Raw genomic sequence first — 25058 nt, 5'->3', positions numbered from 1 at the left:
GGAGGGAACCGCCACTGTTCCGGTACAGGTTAGTGAACCGTTCACGGTGAAATATCGGTTCTGCGATTTGGTACAACGTTTCGCCTCAAAGTGGTTTCTTCCGTTCCGGTAGCTATCACGTTTCCTTTTACCCGATCGTGAACTCGATGTCTTTTTTAAACCAAACACACCATGAAAGTTTGTTGCACCCCGTAAGAGACACAACGCGGACTCGCGACGGGTGAGGGGTGTTGAACATTTGTTTGTTTTCAAGTTGGAAATCCTCGGAAACACGGGTTTTGATTTGGATGGGTATAAGATAAACTAACAGCCTGCCGAACGCACTCTCGGTGGCATTTTGTGATAGGCAGTGTGATTCTCGTTAGGTGGTTATGCATTTGTCGTATTCTGGAAAAAAATATATATGTATTTCTTAACTGAGCACAAGTATCAGGAAATCATAAAGATCATTATTCGAAACCGGAAGCAAACTGTCTGATCGGCAGATTGTTTGCCTTTCTTTGGATAATGGACCCAACTAGAGGTGAGAGATGTGAAACTTTTAAAACACAACCGGGCTCATTTCGTGTTAAAATGACTTAAATATTAAACTTTTCCCAAAAAGCTGCAACCCATAATAAACCCTGCGAAGACCCTAGGACTGTTGTTGTTGTTTATTATTTTTTATAGAGACTTTGAGCTGGGCAGCTTCATTCGCCACGGACCCTAAGACTGAACAGTCTAAGACTGTCTCTACACAGTTAGCGATTGTCGCAATTGCGACTGCGACTTTGTCAAACTCTATACATGGGTCGTCACATCGCGACATTTCGCAATTTTCCAATGATTTATTAATATTTTGAAGATTCATGCATCTTTGAGGTTTTATGAATACATTGAGAGATGATTCATGATTTGAATGACTTCTCTACGAACATTCGTATGAATGACACTTGTCAATAACAAAAGCACAACACTACTCCCATCCGATCGCCTTTTATCCAGAGTAGACAGTTGAAAAGACATGGACCAATTCAGACTGCACCCGTAAGTGCAATCCCCTTTTCAACACTTTAAAGCGTATTAGGGGTCTAAAAACACACGCTCAACTTTACGATTTGCCATCGAATAGATGGAAACTGTGGAGACAGACCATATTTTTAGATAAGAAAACATGACTAAATAGTTACAAAGCAGCTCTCAGATGGGTTGGTTATTCAACGATAGTTATGTTACCGAACGTCATTAACTGTTCGAACAAATAGAGTACTCAACAATTCGCCCGGTTTGGGTTTAAAATCCCATGATTGCTCATTTAACCCTTATTGCTATAAAAGCTACGAAATATGCGTCTCTGTGCGATATATTTTGCTATCGTTAGGGCATTGATCCTGGGCAAGGCGTCACTTGCGCGTTATTGAAACATACACTACAACAAATGTTTACTTCCGGTCGGGAAAAATCACACATTAAAACTGAAGAAAAAAGACCTCGTTAAACGTGTTCCATTGCAGAACGCATTGGATACCACAGCACATATGCACAAGACGTTCGGTGTTGTACTGTGTCTGTAGCCATTCGGTGCAGAATTACAGTGAAACTATGCGTACACATCAACGCAATGACGAGGGTTAATGTTGCCAACGCGTGTTAACGATTCGGCATCCGGGAGATAATTTCTAATTCCACCAGATGCTGTTTAAACTACTATTCATACTCGTTTTTACATCCCCAGCCCATACGCGGCTGATAATACGTCCTAAGGGCTGCAGAGCCGTCATAATTAAAGCAAATAAAATAAATAAATAAATAATAACAAGAGTTAATGAAAAACGTACGACGTACACACTCAACGTAATCCAGCCGAAAATTTCTTTCAAACATTCGAATTTATTTTATCTGAGCATTTACTAACAAACCAAAATGTTCCGTTCTTTACCCATAAATTGCATCGATGATCTACCAGTTCTTGCTCTAGACAGAATTATATTGCTTTAGGACTAGCCACTTGGGTATGTCTAATAATGATTGCAATACAACAGAGCCGGTCTCCGATCCGAGTGAGCAATGGAATAGGCAATGCCAATCATTACACACTTCCTCCGTGACATACGCGCTAAATATGGTCTTGTACTCTTGACTCCCTAAAGATGTAGCACTAGCAGCTGCCGCATAACCATCAAGAATTCTACTAGTCCGTTGCTATCGGAAGCTATCGCCATTAGCCAGCGAAGCAGTACAGGTTTGCCGGGCACGCGTCGTTGTCCTTGATCGTGTGTGCCAACCGTCGCCAGATCGTCCAGATTGCCAGACCAAGTGTCATCACAGCGTGCAGCAGTGCGCTACCCAAAATGCATTGCTCATTAAAATGAGTTAATAATAAACTGCCACCGCTGTTACTTCGGCGGCAAAAGTTTGCAGAAATCGCAGGAACCAACTGCATCGCAACTGGAGTGCAGCCGATGTGACAAAGACAAAGCACTGGTACGGAAAAGGGTTAGTCTGTGTGTCCTGTGTCATCGTCGACAGCTCCGCATGCTCTTCGTCTTTCGTGTGCAACCGTTGATGAACATCATTTGCTAATACTAAAAACCTCTTACATAGTTATATCTGTTCCGCGCTGTGGTGTTATTGGAGAAATGGCACTGGTGCCTTACCGATGCTTATGTACACCATATCCGCCCATCCGCAAGGAAACGCACTCGAGGGGATGGTGAAGACACCGTACATCTAATACCATGGCTCATGTATCACAATGTGGCCTTTTCGCAGCAGCTATATTATAGACTGCGGTGCCGCTGCCTTTCTTGCTTTGAGCTTGCAATGAGGCGCATCTACTGACACCGATTAACGTTTTTCGCTTTAGGGACCCACGGGTACCACCTTGGATCAAGTGCACCGAAAATAAGTCCCTTCGATTGCAGAACTGTAGAGTCGGCCCAGCAGCATAATTTGCCTGCCCTCAAGTGGACTGTTTAAAATTAAATTCACAACATCAAAAACGATTCGCATTGTTACGGTTGAAGGGTAACCGTTGCGGTCGCAACCAAAGTGCCTGCCTTCGCATGCTTTGGACCACTCACCTAGGCCAGTGGGCGAACAGTGTTCACTATTCTTAGACCTTTCTACCGCTATCCGACATTTACCATATTTTGCAAAAACTAACAGGTTCCACTTTGTTACAGACTGCGATGGGACCTCCTATTGGACCTAGTGCTTCTGACACAATTTAAGTAACAGGGCCAAGTTTGGGTACTGCTTCTTCCTAAGAGAGTAGAGCTATTATTATTATCTAGCTATAGTTGAATGTGTTGAAACTGGGCCCTTGAATTCCGTAAATCGTAGTTGCTGACAACAACCGTTAAATCCACTATTTTAAGATTTCTGATGTAGCATGTGAGGATGCTGCATTGGAGTTCTCAATTACGATAAAATAAAATTCCATATTAGATTCTTGTTTGGCTTAAAATTGGTATATAGCTATCGGTGTCAAAAAGGTAGGTGCGCACCTGATGCTTAAAACCAGCGCAGTAACTAAGCAAACGCCAGAAAAGATTTTTGTGCCAAAAATCGAGATATAATATAGTTTACACACTCACCTACCTGTTAGGTTTTGTGTTTGCAGTCCTGACTTTTCAGACAAAAATAACAGAATGTGAATCGCTTATGAATGATGTAAACTTCAAACTTTGCTTCATCCTTCTTAACCTCCAATCTTTTAGGCAGCCTTGAAAGACTTCCCAGTCCAGCTATTATAGCAGCGTTTTGGGTGATGTATGCTATTTAATAATGACTTACTATTCTTATTTTCATCACATTGCCTGTATCACAATGTGTGTTTTGTTTTTGTTGCAGTAGGATCACCAACTGCAGTGTTCATTTCTTGCTTTGTAATTAGTCAGTCCTTGCTACGAGCAGACTTTCCAGATAAATTTCACTTTAGGGTTCGTATTGTATCGGTGTATTAGACCAAACATTGAAGCACAAAATTATGGAGCCGCAATCTCTTGTTTTTTTTATATTATTATAAACTACTCCTTCCTTGACAACTTATCAGATCAAATGTAGCAGTTGAGAACAGATTATAATTCTTCCCGGTTGTTCCTTGTTTTATCGTCTTCTTGGTTTATCGATCTACTAAAGATCAGGTCTTTGTAGAAACAGTTTTATAAAACTAATTGAAGTTGAAGGTGTAAATTTGTGAAGAAATGACGAAATAGCAAAATAAAAGTATTCAAAATAGTACAATATTTAAACTCAGTCTCATCGGTCTCAAGAAAATAAGAGTTTTCAAATAATGTCTTTACTTGTGTTACGTTTTCATCTAATGTTGGGAGTGTTCTGTTCAACAATCTGGTTCAGGGTTGGCAAACTTCTCTTTGAATTATAAAGATGATCTAAAATGTGTGGTTTAAATTTTTTCCCAGAAGAATATTGCACCATAAATATTTCATTTTATAGTTTTACTTTGAATTTAATAAAACGACGGCCAACACGATAATTCCGTTACTCTGTCTATTGCATTTCGTTGGGAAACAGTCAATTTGAACGACTGCGCGAACGAATCGCATTTTTACAGACCTTGATATCAGTAACATCACAATCAGCCAGATGGCGCTACATTCGCTATTGTCATTCCCTTCGCTAACTGTCACTGTGCGAACAAAACGAAAACAGGTTTAGCGATTTTTTACAGCCACAGAAAAAAGGGAAAACTAATTGAACTCAAACCTACTTTTCTATGACTTCAAGTGATTATTAAATCCCTCTAATCGTCGGCCCAAATGTAGCCGACGCGCATAAACAGTGAAAAAAGCAACAATCTGTTTGTTCCGAACGCAAGTGGATGGATCTTACTAGACGGGTTTTGCATTGATCTACTGTAAACAAATCCCGCCACCAAAACACACACACGAAAGCGGTCACGTTTGGGTTTCCGGGGAGGGTTATCTACTTTTCCACCGCATTCAGATAGACGGGACCATCGGTGTACGTGTACAGGATATTCTAGGCGGCAGGTTAAACACATATAGCTAGTTGCGGATCTGATTCGATTTCATCAGACTGCTAAAATGGCTGGCCACAGCCTGAATGATGACAAAGTGCGCACAGTCGACGTCATGGTGGAACGCAATCTGCTGTTCGAGCGAATGTCATTGTCGGAGCCAGTGAAGCAGGCTCTCGCTCGAAACAATTTCATACACCCTTCGCCAATTCAGGCACGAGCGGTTCCATTAGCTCGATGTGATTTCGGTAAGAAATTAATAATAATCAATACTTTTCACACCATATCAATGTGTAAGAACCATATCAATATTTGCTCTCTTCAATAGACCTTTTAGTGCAGGCAAAATCGGGCACAGGAAAGACGCTCGTTTTCGCTATCACCATCGTTGAAAGACATGACCCGGAGGTCGCTTTCCCACAGTCACTCACGATCGTACCAACGCGGGAAATTGCCGTGCAGGTGGAAGCGGTACTAAACCGAATTGGTAGCGAATTGGGCAACTTTAAGGCACGTTCCTTTATTGGCGGCATGGAAATTAGTGTCGATCGAAAAAATTTACAAAACTGCTCAGCTGTCGTCGGTACGCCAGGAAGGATATTGCATCTCATCAAAAGCAATGTGCTGAACACATCATACATCCGCACACTAGTAATGGATGAGGCGGACACACTGTTGCAGGCGAGTATGCGTGGTGATATCGACAAAATTGTGTGTGCATTGCCCGAGAAGCGGCAAACGATCGTGTGCAGTGCAACGTTCTACAACAATCGCGACCGGGAGTTGCTAAGGTACATGAACGCGAAGTTTATTGGCGTCACGCCTAAGCGGGAGGTGCCACTTCTCTTCGGTATAAAGCAATTCGTGCGGGAGCTACCGGCGGAGACCGATAACGTGAAGGATCTGATAGCGAAGGTGGGCGTACTGAATGAGATCTTCCAGCAGATAAACTTTTCCCAGTGTGTAGTGTTTGCGAACACGATTGCTAAAGCGGAAACGTATTGTACGTACCTTAAGAAAGCGGGCTGGCCGGCAGAAGTAATTAATAGTAGCATGGAACAACGATTCCGCTTGAAAGCGATTGAAGATTTCCGATCGTTTCGGGCCCGTGTGCTGATCGCGACGAATTTAATCGCTCGAGGTATCGATGTGGAAAATGTCAATCTTGTGATTAATGCCGACGTACCGAAGGATAATGCTACCTACCTACATCGAATAGGACGTGCAGGACGGTTTGGAACGAAAGGTATCGCAGTGACGCTTGTGTCGGGAGTGAAAGATATGGAACGATTTCGGCGTATCTTACACGATATCGGTGGGAACGAGATGTTTGTACTTAAACTACCCCAGGGCCAATTGGATGATTTGTGGCAATTTGAAAGGTACGGAGATCGGTACGAGAAACTATTTGCCTCGCAGATGGTACAGGAAATCCGTGACAAAGATGCCGACCAGATGTTTCTCAAGGCGATGAAGATGATCGGTGAATTGAAGAATGGTAGTGGTGAACCATCACGAAGCAATAACAACGATGATTTGAAACTGGATGATAGCCTGGAGAAGTCAACCTCGGACGAAGAGACCGTGGTTGAGTTAGAGGCACCGAATGTGACGTCCAAACTGGCCAGTGTTGCACCACCCAAAGGAATGCCCACGAACGGGCATGCCACTGAGCTGAATGGAAATATATCCCCGGGCAAAGCTGAACAACACACCCAGTCGTCGTGTACGGTAGCCATGGATGGATTGTCGATGTCCATGGAGAAACTCTGTCTCGATCGTGGCTTACAATCGAACGGTGATCGGGGTGCTAAAACGAAGCGGCTCGATTCATTAAATGGAAACCACACGAAACCGGATGGCAACGAACGGAACAACGTAAAGGCCGAAGAAATTGATGATGACGAAAACAACGACGACGACGATGAGGATGACGATGATTCTCCTAAACCGGGACCATCGAAAAATGGCGTAAAAAGTATGCCTGCATCGGCCACGATAAGAGGAACCCTTTCAACTCCCGTACCTGATATGGATGGAACGCAGCTGTTGCTGCTGAAAGGTGGCACTATCACGACTATCGTCACCAGGAACGGTGGTGATGAATCGGACCTCGAAAGTAGCTCCTCTCTTAGCACGAATGTAACGGAGAAGGTGGAGGTGGGTTCAGACTTTAATGCACAGATGTCCCGGCTTAATCAGATACCAGATCCGCGATTCCGACAGATCGGTTCGGTCGACTGCTCCGATATTGATCACAGCTCGGATAGTGAAGCAAACGGTGGCGAATGTCCCCCATTCGAGGCAAACAATGATGCACTATTTGCGAAGATCATGGAACAAAAGGAGTTGGGTGTGGAGCATCCGGAACATCAGGTACAGCTGCATTCTATCGATGGTTGCAGTCTGGAGGTGCACGACGATACAATCAGTGATCGGGGCCTGACGCGCAAATGTTCCGTTCCGGATGTGGTGCCGTGTGGCATATCGCTCGACTCTTCCCGCCTGCATGGTGGTAACCGGGGTGCGCTACCTGAAGAGATTGGCGAGAATGGTGAAGAGGGAGAGGAAATCGAGCTAAACTCCAATACGTGTGGTTCGAACCGAGGTTCACTGTTTGAAGAAGAGGTCGAGGACGTTATACAGGCGAACCTACCAAACCGGATTCGTTTCCAGCAGCAAGATTCGTTGGAGGTAAATTCGAACACAGTTGGATCGAATGTCGGTTCAACGCCAGAACCACCCGAGATGCTTGATCAGCAATCGCTTCCCATCATCAATCCAATTGAGGCAGATCCGATTGGTCCGATCGGGCCGGAATGTGCGGCTCATGACGTCGACGATATGATGGATGATGCGAGCTCCTACTCATCATACGACAGCGACGCATCCAATTCGTCCTTTTTCGATGATGTCGACCGTGTGTCAGTCGCTTCAGCCAAATCAACACCCAAAGAGAACGAAGCGCTCACGTCCACTGACCCACTCATGGTAGCGGGTGCAGTCGGAGGACCAACCGGTAGTTTGGAACAGATCGGTGCCGTTCCTTCGAATTCGGTGTCGGTAGCCGCTTCACCGCATCTATTTGCCGTTCCCAGCATCCCGACTCCACCACTACTTGTCAACGGTATAATCCCACCAGTGGCCACCAGCACGGTCGTCGGCGGTGCCGGAAATCAGCCACCAGCACAACCCATTATTGACGAAGAGCGTTCTCCTCGATCGCCTGCGTTCATGGCACGCATGGAAAACATGTTACCACCGTTTCACCCAACAGTGGCATCCACAGCTGCAGCCACCGGTCCTCCAGGCACCACACAACCGATACGTAGTGATGCCCACGCAACCGCACTTTATCACCGAACATACGCCCTTTGGAGCAATCAGTACTGGAACCAACTGACACAGATCAACGACTACGTACGGTTTGCGGCTTACGCACGGCGCAATGCTTATCGGAGTCCTTAAACGGTGGGTGACAGCATAACCATATCCTACCTGACCCGGTAAATTGCTGAGCAGAGGAAAATCATCATCCTACCAGTTGTTCTACGGTGTGCTAAAATGCAAACAGCAAGAACAATCCAATAAATAAAACGACAACATAATATACCCCGTGAGGCGAGTGGAGCAAAGACAGGTAAAAAATGGCAAATTAAATTTGTGATCTGAATGTTAAAACATAAAGCGTTATATATATACACACACACTTAACAGAAACACTAACTAAAAATACACTCAAGAACACGTAAACTTACAGCATATTCTGCCCGTGTTCGCGCGTAATATATACTAGAGTTATGGAGCAGCATTAGCATAGGACAAAGAAGGCGATTTGAGAACCAGTTGTAATGTTTAATCCACTAACATTTAAAAACACCGCATAACCGTAAAATCGTTCGCTAACTTGTTGCATTCGCGCCAAGGACGCTTCCAGGTTCCGCTCCGTAAAAAAGTAGCAAACAAAAACATAGAAAGCGAAAGGAATAAATCTTTCTACTTTAGGACTGATTGTTTGCCGACGGTTCATATGGAGAAGTGCGCAGGTTAAGAGTGGTTTTAGGATAGGAAGAGCTGGAGAGAGTCGTGATTTGCTTTTTTTTTAACACAATAACCATAATTCCAATGGAGTGCGCGTAAAGAAGAAAACGAACGAGCGAACGAGGGGTTGTAATTTTGGGTGGTTCTTAATAGGCTAAGATATGGTGGAGAGTGAAAAAGAAGGAATAAGCTTCTAAAGCTACGTTATGGTGTTTTAGAGGCACTCTGCTACATAACATAAAGATTCGCTTATAGGTGAAACGTATTTCATTTGCAACATTTTTGTTTGTTTTCTGTTTGTCTGTTCTCTCTCTCTCTTTTAATGAATTCACTGTAAAGGAACATTAATCACTACCATGTCGTATTGAATACAAGTAAGTGCTGAGCAAAATAAACCATTGTATAACTACTAGTGTTCCAACGCATAAGAATGGGTTTTTCTTTCTTTGATTATTTGTTGTTGAGTTAAAACTCGTACACGGCGCTTCACTGTCGCTTGGAGCGACCTTTTAATGATGCATCCTGCAGAAGGATGGAACTAGAATCCCACAAAGTGGTAAGTGCTTTAGGTTATATCAACACCTGCCTCAATTGTAGCACAAAGAAAGATGTTGAAAATGGTTATGCTCCCAATTCCCATCATAAAAATGCAGATACAATAAATAAAATGATCCTTTGTAGTTGATGCGATCAAGTAGAAAATTTAAACCCAAAACAATGCGATTATTAAGTTAAAGATGTAATATATTTTTGCATTACTGCACAGCTTTTATGGATTCCGAAATCCAAACGTTTTGTTGTTTCACGTTTATAACACTAATACTTACGAACTAGTCTTTTTTCTGTGTTGTGTAGTGTAATATGCACTATACAATATGTCTTATTGATAAATCTGGAAAACACACGAGCATAAAACGTAGCTTCTGTTCTACAAGAAGAATCCAAAAGAGTTTAAAAAACTCACCTATCCATGAGCTACGTGATCGCTCGCAACGAACTGTCACCGAAACCCGCGTCTTTGGGCTACGGTTGCATCATTCGGTGAATGTTTCATGATCATGACTAGAATTACGTGCGTTCGTTGAGTAAATATGTGATTCCAAAAAGGGGGGATATACCTTCGTATGCACTCTAGGAATTGACGTATTTCTTTTACAATATCTAGCAGCTAAATAAACGACATCCTGAGCCGTTGCATACTTTTGACTCAAAATCTAAGGTAAACGGTCGAATTTAATATGGCATAATGTAATTAATTTTGGCATAATTTTGAATTGTTAGCGTTTTGTAGCTAATTATACGTCATTTATATGCTAGCTTATCACGATTAATTGTTGAAAGGTATGAGACCGAGTATATACGGCTTCGAGCTTGAACATTTTTCATACAAACCTTTGTGAACCATTGAAAGAATGTGACGAAAATTGATACTATAAACTATAGGCGTAAAAATGTGTACCAAGAGAAAGATATCCTAAATAGCCATGTACGCTCTTGAATTATCCTTTACAATTTAAGTATTTAACTTGTTACGGTATTGCTTGATCTGCTGCATGTGTTGCTGTGTTGTATTATTGTCGTCAATGGTATAGCAATGAATCATTTCCTTCGGTAACTTTTCAACATTGTTTTCTTCTTCGTTATTGGAAAGCCTTAAAGCAGTTTGCGGCTCTCTTCATCTTCAACGTTCGCCAACTCTTTACGCAACGTTTTACAGTCTTCAATGATAAAACTAAAACACAAACATGTCATTATGAAAATGTATTGTAAAATGAACATTCATCAATGTACTTACCTATAGAATAGTATTGTTAGCGGTGCCGTTACCAAATGCCATATCGAATGTGCATCGAACGTCCACAGGATCGGTGGGAAGTCGTTAATTTCCAGTAGTAGGGACGATGTCGCAAGCACGATAAAGATAAAGCACTTCCAAACATAGCGTCGTTTTCGGCGCTGCAGGAAACACCACAGAATCCATCCGAGTGCACCGCTCATTCCTGCAAAGTGGGAAACCAAATGGGAACATCTGTTTCAACTGATCATATCGTACAACCGTGACTATAGAAACACGACATACCCGTCACAATGTTGGCCTTCATGTTGTACGAATAATCAAACCTGCCAATGCTAAGGTAGGAAAAGTGGTTGATAAAAAACAGTACACATAGAAAACTGAACGAGCCTCGCACAAAGATCGACATTCGGTGTATCATGCGCATCACCATGCAATGAAACGAAGCCAGCACCATCGAGTAAGCGAACGTATAGTCGAGCAGCTCGGTAATGGGAAAGTCGCGCGTATGAAAAATTGCCGACCAAATCCACGCATTCAAACAGATGTAGGAAAAGGCTCGCCACGTGCCGTACATTGGGCTGTCGGTGCGCACTTCGCGCTTGAACCGTTGCAGCATTTTATAGTGTGTGACAAAGTTAGCTACCGAAAACAACACCGATGCCGGTTCCTGCATACCGAGGAATCGTACAAACGGCCACTGGAAAGGTGAAATATATGGGAATTTTGAAAGAAAGTCATGTAAGAACCAACGACATGTAATATTTTACCTTGCCGTAAAACTGTGGCGTAGTCCAGTTGCGGTTATGGAAAGCTGACGTTGTCTTCCACATGCAGTCGTAACCACACTCATCATAGCATGTCCATAGTAAAAGCTTATTGATTGGATCATGCTTCCACAGTAGCTCCTTCTTGTACGATAAACCAGCTAAACAGGGAAAAGTAGCACATTACAATTGCAGTCCTTACTATCCCACATTCATATACTTACACTGTGTACAATTGTCAAGCGTACAGAACTTTAAGCAGTTTTGATAAAACTGACTTCGATCGCCACCGGAAGCGAAAATGAGCCGAAAGAAATAAATTAGCAGCATAATTAAAACAAGCGCAACCACCCGATACCGTATCATGGCCTAGGAGGGAGGTGTTAGAAATCTAAGGCTGCTGGTGAGATGAAACTGATAGCACGGCACTGGCCCCACTCAGCGAAAGCGAGATCTTTAAATTAAGCACGCACTAAATCCGAAACAGAACAAATCACAGGTTCATTCTAGCAGAAAAGATTACGCAGCAAGCCCAAGCCTCCACCTGAACACGCAACGAAGGCGAGTTTTGTTTTCCCGTTTATTTTCGTTGCATACGCAAACCGGAACGTCATTCGGAATGCGCGAGTTCAGTAAAATCGGAATCAAAACAAACCGCCGCACAGTGTGAAAACCCCGCGAACTACACGCAATTTTCTTCGGCGTTTTAAAACACTTAAGACCAAAACAATATGTGGAAATCGTTATGATATCCGTAAAAAAAATGCAAATTCACGAACATTTTTCTGCTACTTTTTACCTGAAATGGAATTTAAAAAATGTAATTTCGAATCTGCAATAGCTGTCAAAAGATACTTCATGGTCCAACTGTCAAACGGATCGCCATATGGTCTAACCTGCCCGCTGCAACACACTTGCCTTTTTCTCAAAGTGTTTTTCTGCTAAGCTGAAACATTTAACAAAGAGATAAACATCTCTGAATTGCGAAAAAGGTGTACCGAGTTTAAGTCATACAGCTGAATTGCATGTCCGTAGTGCTTGATCAGTGGTGTGGAGTGCGCACAATATTCCATCAATTGTGTACGAATAAATCGTCCTGTGTTTTGCGTTTTTTGCAGTGCGAGCCAAGTACGCAGTGAAGCTCTAGTCACAACAGTGATCTCTTCCCCCTCGTATGCGTGAGAGTGTGTTTGAAGAAGCAACATAAAACGAACGAAGAAGGTGCCTCCATCGTGTGTGATAACAGATTTCGTGAAATCCACGTAATTCCTTTTACAAGTACGCGTACGAGCCAACGTGTAACAAAAAGTACATCCTTCTACTCAAGTCGCGCCGAAGTTTTCACGCCAAAATGTCGTACGCTTACTTGTTCAAATACATCATCATAGGAGACACAGGTAAATGAATCGGCAAAACATCAAGGTTGAGTAATAATATACGCAGATCGGGCAGGTTTTTCTACGTCTCATAAACATACGGCAGCATATAGCTCCTTTCCGGTCAATTGGTGTAGTTTTTTTCCGTCCACAACGTTAAAGGATATGTAGGGCTTTTTTGGGTGTGATTTAATTTGCACATTGCGTAGGCGCTAGTATAACCGTGGGTATAACCAACACCACCATACACCAGCTGTTGGAATGAAAACGAAGCAAACAGGAAGAACCCATAGCATTAGGCTCGACACGGAAAACATGAAAGCATGATAAAAAGGATGATTAAGGATTGGTTTTCTGAGGGAGCAATTATTAAAACCCGCATCTTTTGGCTCAGGATGTGACACCCAACCATAGTCGGCGACGCCAACGCCATCGGCTGACAACAGCAGCAGTAGCGGCAAAGAATAAAATCGATATTTTTTCGTCATCAACCCTCCGCTTCTTTATCGCACCAAGCAAGAGCATAGCGGAAGGATATGGAAGAAATTGACTGGTGTGTGTCGAACAAGCAGTCGTCGTCACCCTCCCAGACCATATGGTAGAACTTTTCAGTGCAAGGCAGATCGAGTTTCTTTTGCTTGCACCGTTCACGTTCGATTGCACATAGAATGCACACTTCTCGATGAGGAGGAGAAATCGAGTGGAGGGGAGAATTATCACAGCCCACGAAGAAAAATATTTATAATTTGAGAAACGTGAACCACTACTACTACTAATACCGCTGCTTGTCGCTGAAACCGGGTCATACGGACACTAATAGCGCTGGATGCATGTTTCCTCATCAGCTCTTTGTTTGCTATGTGGCCGTCCACCGTCTAGGCCACTATTGTTGTTTCACAAGAAAGGAGACGCACAGAACATAATAAGCCACAAACGCTGTTTGTTAATTGTTGCTAGCTGTCCCTGAAACCAGAAATCAAACTTTCGGACTCCAGTTTCCTAGTTTCCATTGTTGCATGATTCAACCGATGAAAAAAGCAAGGTACATAGGATGCATTATGGAATCCATTGGTTAGTCTGTTAGTCTCTGCGATAGTGAGTCGAAAAGAAAGTAAAAATTAACCACAAGTTGCGGGTGAAAATGCGGGCGAATGCAGGGGTTCCAAGACAATGCATGTAATCACAACATAATCCAAATCAAGAGGATATCATTATTATCGGTGACTTCGATCGCTCCCGTTTGTATGAGGAACAATCTACAAAGCTAAGTGATAAGTTTTCTTTACTTTAAACGCAGACAGTTAGCAAATACCAGGTCCGATCATTGTACACGAATTTAGAAAAATTGAAAATTTTCAAAGAATACAAAAAATAGATATTTCCATTGTATAAAACACATGTGTCAAATTTGCATTCTATTTTTCAAAAATATTTCTTGGCGCAATTTTAAATCAGAAAAGTAAAACATGCAATCCGCGAGGTTTTAGAAAGCTCATTTCAGAGACCCTACTAGTCGAATACAATGTTCATAAAATTCCCGAGATACACTTTTACAGCAGACTGTGGAGTTTCATGTATTTCAACTGGTTGCAATTCCCTTAATATTTAAAAGTAATTCAGTCGAATCCCTCTAAAAAACGGCACTCAAGCCATTAAAAAAAAAAACATCTACAAAAATGAAAACAAATTAATCGCATCTAGTCAGTAGAGTAATTGTTGAAAATGTGTTAAAGTAATAATAGTTTACTAATAAAAGCATGAAAATATACTGCATACGTAGATCTTTGTTCTGGTTTGTAAAACCCTGTAATAAAAAACGATGGAAGAAAGCGAACTGCGCGATGAGTCGTTCGTATCATTGGTGGAGAGGGATAAAATTGTGCTCAATAGTTTAATGTTGCTTTTGTTTATGTTTGTCGGAAGCATGAATCACGCGGCTGCATGGTGGCTGTAATGCACTTGCACACTACACTGTGCTGTTTGCTATAGCTATGCCGTCCGCTTGGAGTGTTCCCCTGAAGAGTGAAAAATATTTAATTTTTGCAAAAGTAAAGAGAAAATATTAATCATCAGATGAATCGTGTACGGCGAAAGTGCATGCAAGAAAAGCAAGCAATGTTTTATTATATTGTTGAATTAATCAGTTCATCAAACCATGTGTTTTACGCGATTTTTTCTTGTTTTTTTTTTTAAATTTTATTATAAGAATTGAAAACAATGATCAGTTATGTAACTGTTTCTATTTTCAGAAATTTTGAAATATGTTTTAGAAGAAATTTACATTAAATTGATATAATTTATATAGAATAAAGGGCATTTTCAAGAATATTTATGTTAAAGCGCTTTTGTTATGATCGCTAAGAGCACAAAACAAACAAATCTGGAATGTGTTTTCCCCTGTATGTAAATATTATAATTCATAGATTTAATAGATCTCACAAATTATCTTCAATATGTTTCTAATCATTTTCCAGGTGTGGGAAAGTCTTGTCTGCTGCTGCAGTTTACTGACAAACGCTTCCAACCGGTGCACGATTTGACGATCGGAGTTGAATTCGGGGCCCGCATGATCACCATCGATGGCAAACAAATTAAGCTACAGATCTGGGATACGGCCGGACAGGAAGCATTCCGGTCCATCACGCGTTCGTACTACCGTGGTGCTGCTGGTGCACTGCTCGTGTACGACATTACGCGCCGCGAAACGTTCAACCACCTGACCACCTGGCTGGAAGACGCACGGCAACATTCAAACTCGAACATGGTCATCATGCTGATCGGCAATAAGAGGTATTCATTTTAACCGACATGTGGCGATGGTCAAGACATGCACTAATCGATTCGGTTTCTTTCAGTGATCTTGACTCACGCCGCGAGGTAAAGAAGGAAGAAGGCGAAGCTTTTGCACGCGAACACGGACTGGTGTTTATGGAAACGTCTGCCCGTACTGCTGCCAACGTGGAGGAAGCGTTCATCAACACGGCAAAGGAAATCTACGAGAAGATTCAGGAGGGTGTCTTTGATATCAATAATGAGGTACGGCGAGGTTTGCGTCCGTTTCCCCTTCATGAACCAGTTTTTAATTTGGATTTCATTTGGTAGGCTAACGGCATCAAGATTGGTCAGCAGCACTCTCCGACAAGTCCATCGCTGGGCAGTGGTAATAGCCCGGGTGGACCAGCTAGCAGTGGATGCTGCTAAGCGTCGTGCCGCCAACCACCGACGATCATGATGTGCAATGCCGTACCCGACGAAGGTCCGCCGTTGGGCCGAAGCTGGGATGAAATTAAGTAAATTGGTCTAACAACTGGGATTGGTATAACGGGGGGTTTGCGTGTTTTAGCGTTCTATCGGTCGTGTCCCAACGTTCCTTTCTTCGGTAACCGGCAGTCGGCTGGCAGCTGCTTGACCGCTAGCAAGCGATGAAGGAATGGGACCCAAGGTACGAACGCTGGAAACGCAACAAAAGGCGATCAAACAGATGAAAGATGAAGATATGAAACAGTTGGGATTGCATTTTCTTTCCCTCCAAAGTAACATGGAAAAAGTAAAACAAATGAAATGAAAGAAGGAAACAATAAAGCTACAAAGTGCATAATGCGTCATAGGCAGTGTGATGGAGTATCAGTGAATCAGGAAAGTAAGTGTGCTGTGCGGTCTTTTGCTTGAATGGTCAGTAAATGATGCACACCAAATAGATCGATAATAAACTACGATCGAACTACAAAGCTTATACTCCACTGGACTGCATTCGGACTGCTGCTGTACGAGCATAGACGCATAGGGAAAAAGTGCAGCATTAGAGCATAATAGAAAGGGAAACACTAAAACTAAACTAAACCAAACCAATTCCAATCTTGTGATGGGGAATATGTGTGTAAGTGTACGTGTGAAAAGTAACCAAGAGGAGAAGAGAGAGAGAGAGAAAACATTAATGCGAAAATGAACAATAAAAACGAGATAAAAGACAAAACAAACAAAAGACAACACTGAAAGACGAAGCATCCAGCTGAGGGACAAAAGCAGAGCAAGGATCAAGCTTCGACGCAAAATTCCTATACATCCGGGACGCAGGAGTTGATGATCGCCTAGCCCTAAGTCCATCTGTGGGGCGCAGTGGAACGAACGCGGTGTACTATTTTGGGTGGATGGCGGCTGTAAACTATTAACGTAAATATTTTTACTCCTGACAACACTATACAACTAACATTTCTCGAGCAGCAGCTTTCGATGGGCTCTACCAACGAGGGCCGGTTCCGGATAGGGAAACTCTTGAAAATCACGCAACCACTGCATAGTAATATTGGCATACTGGCTTCAGCTGGAAAAGCTCCTTGCGTTTAAGGTTCATGTTTGTTAGCATAATTTTCTCTAATTGGTCGAAAGTGTTTGGTTTGTGTCTTACATTATGCACTGCGCTTCAACTGCAACCCTTCCGTAGGTTTCGTTATTACTTTCAATTCGTTCAAATAACCGCTTCGTTCCGTCTGAATACGATCATTCAGATATGTCTCTTCGCGGGACTAAATTTAAATTTGGGTTGAGTTTGGCCTAATGGCTGTAACTGAAATAACGTACCATACAAAGTTATCAGCATGTTGCAAAACATATGTAATATTTAGTATGTTAGTCCCACTTCCCTGCCAACAAGTCTATTCGTTACTGTGGCACATTAAAACCCAGTTTATCGAAGATCTTCCCGTACAATCTCATAATGTTACTTTAGCAAAGATGTAAGATCCTTCTTGGGAAACTGATGACGTGCATATACATTGTTTTCTAGTTTCATTTCCCAGTTCTTTCAAATTTTCAATAGAGCACTACACCCACGATGTCGTCTAAACATCTTTATAACATTATAAGTTAGTGAATTTAATTTATAAACTTGAATAGTTCTCTTTTGTTTCCTAACTTGGCTACGCGCCTGCGCCCCCGGTAAAATATATTCTTAATCTCCTCCTTCTTCAATTGCCTATTAATGATACATTAAACACAACTGAACTAATAAAAGCGATAAGATAAAAGATTTAAATTTTCAGCAAACAATTAACGATTGCAAAACAAGAATCCCATTTGTACTGCAAATTGGCACACTGAAAATCACACACACATATGGATAACTGTAATGATCGAGTGATGGCAAATAAGGACATAAACCTGCAGGGCATCTCGGCCGACAAATTGGCAATAGAGACTAACTGGCATATGGTATAGATAAAAGAACAGAAATAAATATAAAAAATAAACAACAACAACAACAACAAGGCAACGGAACTGAAATCAGCGGTATTCCACGTTTAGTGTTTGTTGTGCCATTTGATTGTTTCGTTTGCAAGGTGTGATCATAAACAATACAAATTCGATAACATGTACAAACTATATTTCGATATATTTTTCTAACGTAGAAATATCACTAACTGCCTTCCTCTTCCCATTTTTCGATGATACACGAATAGATCTGACGATCTCCTGATCTTTGGAAAGCTATGCAAAAGTTTATGGAAAAACGCCGAACAATTTCAGGAAAACTACTAATCAGCTTATTTAAAAACTGAAAACCTGTGGAACTCTGCTGAAAAATTGCTGACTTCAGCGATAATTGCGGTGTCGATTTGGAAGTCAATACCGGAGTCGACTTCAGTGTTGACTAGGATTACTGCAAAATTGAAAGCGAAATCTAATCCGGAATCGAATTCGGATTTACACTTGCCATGCTTGAACTATATCTGCAACAGAAATTTCTGCACTACCATAATGCACATTATTTCAAAACAAAATACCCCATTCACAATGATGAACTCGCTCATGGTGATGAAATGTATTTTGCCGTTCTTGGAATATTGCTGCAGCATATTAAATATTATTAACATGAACTTTGATTCTTCTCGTGATGAAACTTTCTACAGTCCGAACTACTTCGACTTCAATCTTAACAACAACACCAATCTTAAGCTTGTTATACTTTAGAGCAGTCAGTGGCTTGACCACATCCCAATTGTCACAGAATTGTGCTGGAAATTACAGAAACTATTTATTTAATGCCTTTTAAAGGAGATCTTCAAACAATAAGTAACATTTTGGAATTATGAATCAGATAATCCTGCCATTAGCTTCAGACATCTGATCGTGGGAAAAGACGATCATCGCTAGAGAACACACTTTGGAAGAAATAAAATCTTATTTTCGGAACAAACACTAAAAACACGCAGAAAAGTAAACTGCTAACAGTTGTTACTAGTGAATCGGATGGGGAGTTTTATTCTGTCTATATATAAAAGACAACTTACTGGTAAGTACGGATTAAAAGAAACCCAAAGATCGTGCCATTCGGTACTATCTCACAGGCCCTTTTCTTGATTCATTCCATTTTCATATTTTTTTTTTTTGAATAATTTTCTAATGCATAAAACATAAACATTAAAACAAGTGTATATATAGAGAGAGAAAAACAGAAACGATAAAAAATTGTTCTACAAGTACACAATACAATCACAAGAGCCCTGTTTGTTTTTAAGTGTGTCTACTTATAGTAACTTACTGCGAAAGCCTAATAGTACCTATGTGCATACACCTGCATTCACCTACCATCGTGCAGCTACGGTTGATTTCGAAACTTTCATTTTTCATAATAAATGTTTATGGTCCCAGTGCTGTGGGAGAAAACTGTGGGGTTGTTTTGTGAACAATTCTATGCTAGCTTAATATGGCCATGAGGACATTGGTCTCGGAAGCTTCTCAAACGACAAACTTTTACCAAAACTCGACAAACGGGGGGACAACTTCCTAACTAAAGCGCTGATACGCGTAAAGTGCGCTATTAAGCTATCTTTTGCATCTGCATTGCCTAGTTACATTTGCTAATTTGTTTTGCAACTGTGCTAATAGATTATATCTATTTTCGTATTTTTTCTCTTTCTCTCTCAAATATTAGAACACGAGGATGTCTTAAGTTTCATTTTTTAAACTGCTAAATTTTTAACTACTCTTACTAGGCATAAATTTTTGTAAGGCATTCGATTGACGTTCGTTGACCTATGGAGCTTATTATTATATGCAGCTGGTGTAGCATCGTTTGTGATTTACTTGGTGTGTGTGTACATGACAAACATTAAAAAAGTTCCCACATTAACAACGGTCAAATGTAAAACGAAAAGATTACTCTACTCGACCGAATAACGGCACCGCTGATTGCAAATTACTTGTTTCGAGGTAGTCCGTTCGCTAAGTTCCGAGGGATAATTTGAAAGGATGAAATGGAAATACCCTATTGTAAGGCGTGAACACGTGATATAAAACGAAAATCTTACTATTTTTTGCTTGTTTGCTTTGCTCTTGCTAGAACGAACACACTCACTTAAATAAGTACAAAAGGCACCACTGTTGCGCCAGCATTCTGGCAACACACTGTCCGCTCGGGTCACATGTCGGTTTACGCCGTGACTGTTAAGCTGAGAGCATCACTTTCCTTCTCCCCGTCGTCGTCCTTTTCACTGTCGGGTGATGGTTCCAGTGAACCGATCGCCCAAGCACACACCCCCGAGAGGAAGATGAAGAACCCGGCCGCATAGAATGAATCGTCCCACCGATTGGTCACATCGTACAGGAAACCAGCGATCGGTGGTCCGATCAGACTGCCAATGCCCTGCACCAGCAGCACCAATCCATACGCAACAGTAAAATCATCCAAGCTCACTAACCGTACCATGATGATGGGCGTAAACGAGAACGTGCTTGCGAAGGTAAAGCCAAAGATGATACACAGAACCACCATAGCTGCGTAGCTCGAGATAACCCAAGGTATGGCAAAAATTGATGCACCGCATACTGCAAGAAAAGACCCGGAATGTTAGGCACTAGAGGAACTTTGCAAACAATGAACCACAAAAGGATAACTTACGTGCCAGGCACACTGCGTACGTCTTGGACACATCCACCCAAGGTCGATCACCGAGCCAACCAAGACCAACCATCCCGATCGTGTTGGTGATACCGATCACAGAGATAAGATTCGCTCCATCCTGTTCACTGTAGTTGTAGTTCAGCACATACTCAGGGATGTAGAAATAGGGAATGATGTACCTGTGAAAAGAAATCAATTAGACGATAAACCTCATTACCTAATCCTGTGGAAGAAGTTTTTACTTACCAAACGAACAGCAGCAGCGTGGAGATGGCAAGCATACCGAAGCGGAACTCGAAAAAGAGCGAAAAATCGAATATTGATTTCAGCGTATCGATGAAGCTACCGTACCATGGCTAAACAAATTAATGGAAGAGAAACCGAAATTACTAAACTGGTAATTTTAATTAAAAGACAACATAAAAAATGAAATCGACAAGTGGTTCAGATTTTAAAAATCGGATTAATGAACCGGAATACGTAACAAATGTGTCTATTAACACATTAGCAATGAAGCACGAAGGAATGGAGGCGCATGGTTGTTTTACACAAAAACACGTGTCAGTGTTAATAGAGAAACAACATTTGAATACCGCTGTTTTTGCAAATTGGCAGTTTCATGCACGAGCTGTAGTGATTTGAGGTAAGACTTCTACGTGTGTAATCGTGTTTGGCTTGTGAGGCTTCCTTGATGGCATTTTAATTAGCGTATTATTAGAACTTTTGTATCAGCAGAGTAACTGATTTGCTATCAAACCCATTATTTCTCGAAAGAACAAAAATGCATCGTCAAGGTTTCGCATTCGAAGAGCATTCGAAATTCAAGTTAAACACGCGAGTCAAGATAAATGGAACTATCATGAACTTACCTCATCCTGCTCCTTGGCGATCGTTGTCATCGAATTGCGATAAATGTTTGGGCATGAGGACGCCTTCAATCGATATCGATGCGTGTTGAGCAACGCTCCGCGGTAGTGAATCGAGTTCCGATGTAGCCGCATGTCTTTGTAAAAGTTCGAGTAACGCATCGAATGCTGACGACCTAGCGAATGTTGCTTCTTGAGTCCTCCACCACGTGGCGCAACCGCTCGTTGATGCAGCAGCTTTGTCTGCTTCGGCACAACCAGCGTTACACTAGTGTCCACGTTTGGATTAAATATCTCGTTCTCGTACACCACATCGAGCGAGTTGCCTCGAAAGCTGCGACATTTCTCTGCACGACTACTATCACCAACGACCGCAGTATCGCCGTGCGGTGCGGGAACGACAAGCGATCCAGCAAGTGCGACCTCATCCAAAGACCACGTACTTCCGCCCACCTTTTCGTGTAACTCTTGCTGTCGTTTCACGCTCAGATAACCATCTTCCAGTGACGCTACGCTAAGTGTTTTCAGTGAAGCACGAATTCCTAGACTAATGCCATCCGTATGTTCCTCGTGATGAGCTTCATCGTTTTCCTCGTCGGAAAGTTTCTCGTACGAGTTAAGCGTCTCCGTGCTGGCCAGACGTGCCTTTGCTTGAGCCAATCGACCACTGCGTTTGAATGCCTCTTTCGTCAGAACGTTGTGCCGAAGGGAACGATTACTAGCATGCAGAATGGCACCATTGGCACGTGTACCACTGCCGTGTTGTTCCTGCTCGCTAAAGAACGTTGGCAATGCAACCAAGCTCTGGTACTTCTTGTTAATAGCCGGATCTTCCGGCGGTATGACCTGGTTCGCTTCCGTGTTCACATTCGTAACGAGCGTATCCAGCACGTGTTCCTTCGGGATGCCCGTCTCAATAAGCTTCTTGATCTCGTCCAAATAAACACTCGAGTTCGAGAACGTCTGGATGCTTTGGGCTCGACTTTCCAGCTTGCTTTCCTCGATCATCCACTCAGGGTCACGCATCAGTGCACCCATAGCGACCATGTTGAAGAGTGTACCGGCAAGGATAAGCGTTGCCCCACGCCATCCAAAGTTGTTGATCAACCATTGGCAGAGTGGAGCGTACACGAACGTGCCAATCCCGGTACCGGATGCACCGATTCCCGTCGCAAAAGTGCGACGCTTATCGAACCAGAACGCCACACAGACGACTACGGTCACGTACCCGAACCCCAGACCAACACCGGACAATATACCGAAGGTAAAATAAAGCTGCTCAACCGACTGGCAGAACGAAGCCAATACGAAACCCATCCCACCGATGAACCCACCAAGCATGGTCATCTTGCGACAACCGTATCGATCCACCAGGTTGGACATAATCGGTCCAGACAACAACGGTACGGCGATAAACAGCGACCCAATCCAGGCCGTCTTTGATTTGGACTCTCCAAAGTAGTCGAGCAGCTCCGTGTAGATCAAACCGAACGAGAACGACACACCATCCATGATGAGTGAAATCATGAAAGATGAGAACACGATCACCCATCCGTATCCACCGTCGGGAATTTTGGGTGGTTTCTTCTTCTCCGGTTCATGGTACGAAGATAGTATCGAATCCGCTTCCGAGAGTTCCGAAATCAACCGCGTTCGGCGTGTACGATCACCAGCACCATCATCACCAGCAGCAGCCCCAACACCAGGCACCTTCAGCTGAGCCATACTCAAGTTCTTGCCATAGTTTCCTCGACCCGAACCTGGCGAATCCGGCGGACCAAGATCCGTATCCAGCACAGTACTGAATGTAACCTCATTCGTGTTTAGCAGATTGGTTTTGATCGCTTCAAGCTCATCGCGTCCTATCCGCACCGGTGTACGACCGGGCGAGTGACGGCTGTTGTTATTTCTACGATCTTCTTGCTCCTCCGTCAACGGTTTCACCCGTTCCGGTGTGATCGATTTTTCCGACGGATCGGTCACGCGAATTTCGAGCACCATATTCGAGCGGTCGGCTTCCCAACGTTCCCAAAGTGGTTAAGCTTTATAGCGCGCAGAAGGGAAACTTTTCATTCAGCAACAAACGAAATTGACATTCACACGCACACGCACTTAATTGAACGCCTTTTTGTAGCTGTTTTATACACTAACTCGTTAATCGAGCAGTGTGAACGTGCGTAATGCTGTTCGAAAATTTACGGCAGTGTTGTTGTATAACACGGCGTTTACTAATACGATCACTACTAAACGCCGTTAAGCAGCTGTCCCGAAAGGCAGGTCAAGGTGTCACTGTCGCTACCTTGCTGGTCGTTCCGTTGCTTTGCAATCGACGTAGATAGAAACAACGGCCGCGTTCTGACGCTGGTGGCGTCGTCGACGATAGGACGGATGTTACTACGGATGTTCTTTCTGCCGCTGACACAAACAGCACCACGGAAGCGAACGTTCGCAACAGTGGTGGTAGTGCTTGCACTCTTCTTGCTGCTGCTACTACTACTAGTACTACTGCTATTTAAGCTGCTGCTGCTACTGCTGGCTGTGATGCTGGTGCTGCTGCGGGTGTTTGATGGTATCCCACGTGGATCGGGCCTTCCTGTCGTTCTAAGCCGGGGATCTTTGGGCATATAGCGGAGACAGTGGGTGGCAGATTCGGTGGTCGCGTTTTCCCGAATATAATGCATAAGTGTTGCTAGCAGTGCGTTCAACTGGCCGCCCCTAGCGTTTCCCGTTCCTCCCAGTGCCGGGTGCGTTCTCATCAAGCCGGACCAAAGCTGATACACCGGGGATGTCCTTATACCGATTGTGCGATCAAATCGCTACTACTGTGCCGTTCACACTCTTTGCGCTTTTCCTTCGCGATGTGTTCACCTTAAGAAGACGCACGTCCGTATCGTGTCAAGCTTCTGTTACGTAGTGTGCAAAGCTGGACCACATTTTGCAAAACGAAAGATGATCAAGGCTTTCGGTCACACGGTCGGCTATACGATTGAATGTCAAGGTGACGTACGGTTGGAACTGCTGCCACAAAATAAGATATCCCTTGTTAAAACAGTTTATTTTCACCTCTCCGGTCAGGCTCGCTTCGCACTTAGCGTTGGTCCACCAGGGGTTTGCTGAAGACGGACACTAAAACACTCACAGAAACAATAACGGTCACGAATTCTCGCTTACTACGGATACTGTGTTGAATAATCCGGGTTTTTTGTGCCTTTGCCTTCCGCTAACTGCATATATGCGCGAACACTACTTTACAGAAATACCGGACACTTTACAACCACCAAACGTTGCCGCACGTGAATGATGCAGAGTGAACGGGACGTTTGTTGCAC

At 42.9% G+C, this 25058-nt stretch overlaps 4 protein-coding genes across 4 annotated transcripts; 2 read left to right on the top strand and 2 right to left on the bottom strand.

The window, feature by feature from the left end:
* Nucleotides 1-5051: 5051 nt before the first annotated feature.
* LOC128714974 (probable ATP-dependent RNA helicase DDX20) lies at nt 5052-8452 on the top strand. The gene is made up of 2 exons (XM_053809857.1): nt 5052-5232; nt 5313-8452. The coding sequence occupies exons 1-2, from the start codon at nt 5052-5054 to the stop codon at nt 8450-8452; spliced, it is 3321 nt and encodes a 1106-aa protein (XP_053665832.1).
* A 2226-nt stretch (nt 8453-10678) lies between these two features.
* LOC128714239 (post-GPI attachment to proteins factor 3) lies at nt 10679-11953 on the bottom strand. Its single transcript, XM_053809114.1, has 5 exons — nt 11812-11953; nt 11591-11748; nt 11106-11520; nt 10821-11025; nt 10679-10757 (listed from the first exon to the last, which is right to left on the bottom strand). The coding sequence occupies exons 1-5, from the start codon at nt 11951-11953 to the stop codon at nt 10679-10681; spliced, it is 999 nt and encodes a 332-aa protein (XP_053665089.1).
* A 985-nt stretch (nt 11954-12938) lies between these two features.
* LOC128714372 (ras-related protein Rab-2A) lies at nt 12939-16164 on the top strand. Its single transcript, XM_053809246.1, has 4 exons — nt 12939-12984; nt 15438-15753; nt 15819-15999; nt 16066-16164. Exons 1-4 carry the CDS (start codon nt 12939-12941, stop codon nt 16162-16164), a joined length of 642 nt encoding a protein of 213 aa, XP_053665221.1.
* Nucleotides 16165-20392: 4228 nt separating this feature from the next.
* Nucleotides 20393-23730, bottom strand: LOC128713380 (uncharacterized). Its single transcript, XM_053808238.1, has 4 exons — nt 21733-23730; nt 21110-21219; nt 20861-21042; nt 20393-20787 (listed from the first exon to the last, which is right to left on the bottom strand). Exons 1-4 carry the CDS (start codon nt 23728-23730, stop codon nt 20393-20395), a joined length of 2685 nt encoding a protein of 894 aa, XP_053664213.1.
* Between the last annotated feature and the right edge of the window lie 1328 nt (nt 23731-25058).

Source organism: Anopheles marshallii, chromosome 3 (assembly GCF_943734725.1).
Source record: "Anopheles marshallii chromosome 3, idAnoMarsDA_429_01, whole genome shotgun sequence".
Classification (NCBI taxonomy): domain Eukaryota; kingdom Metazoa; phylum Arthropoda; class Insecta; order Diptera; family Culicidae; genus Anopheles; species Anopheles marshallii.
This window is presented reverse-complemented; position numbering and strand designations above follow the sequence as displayed.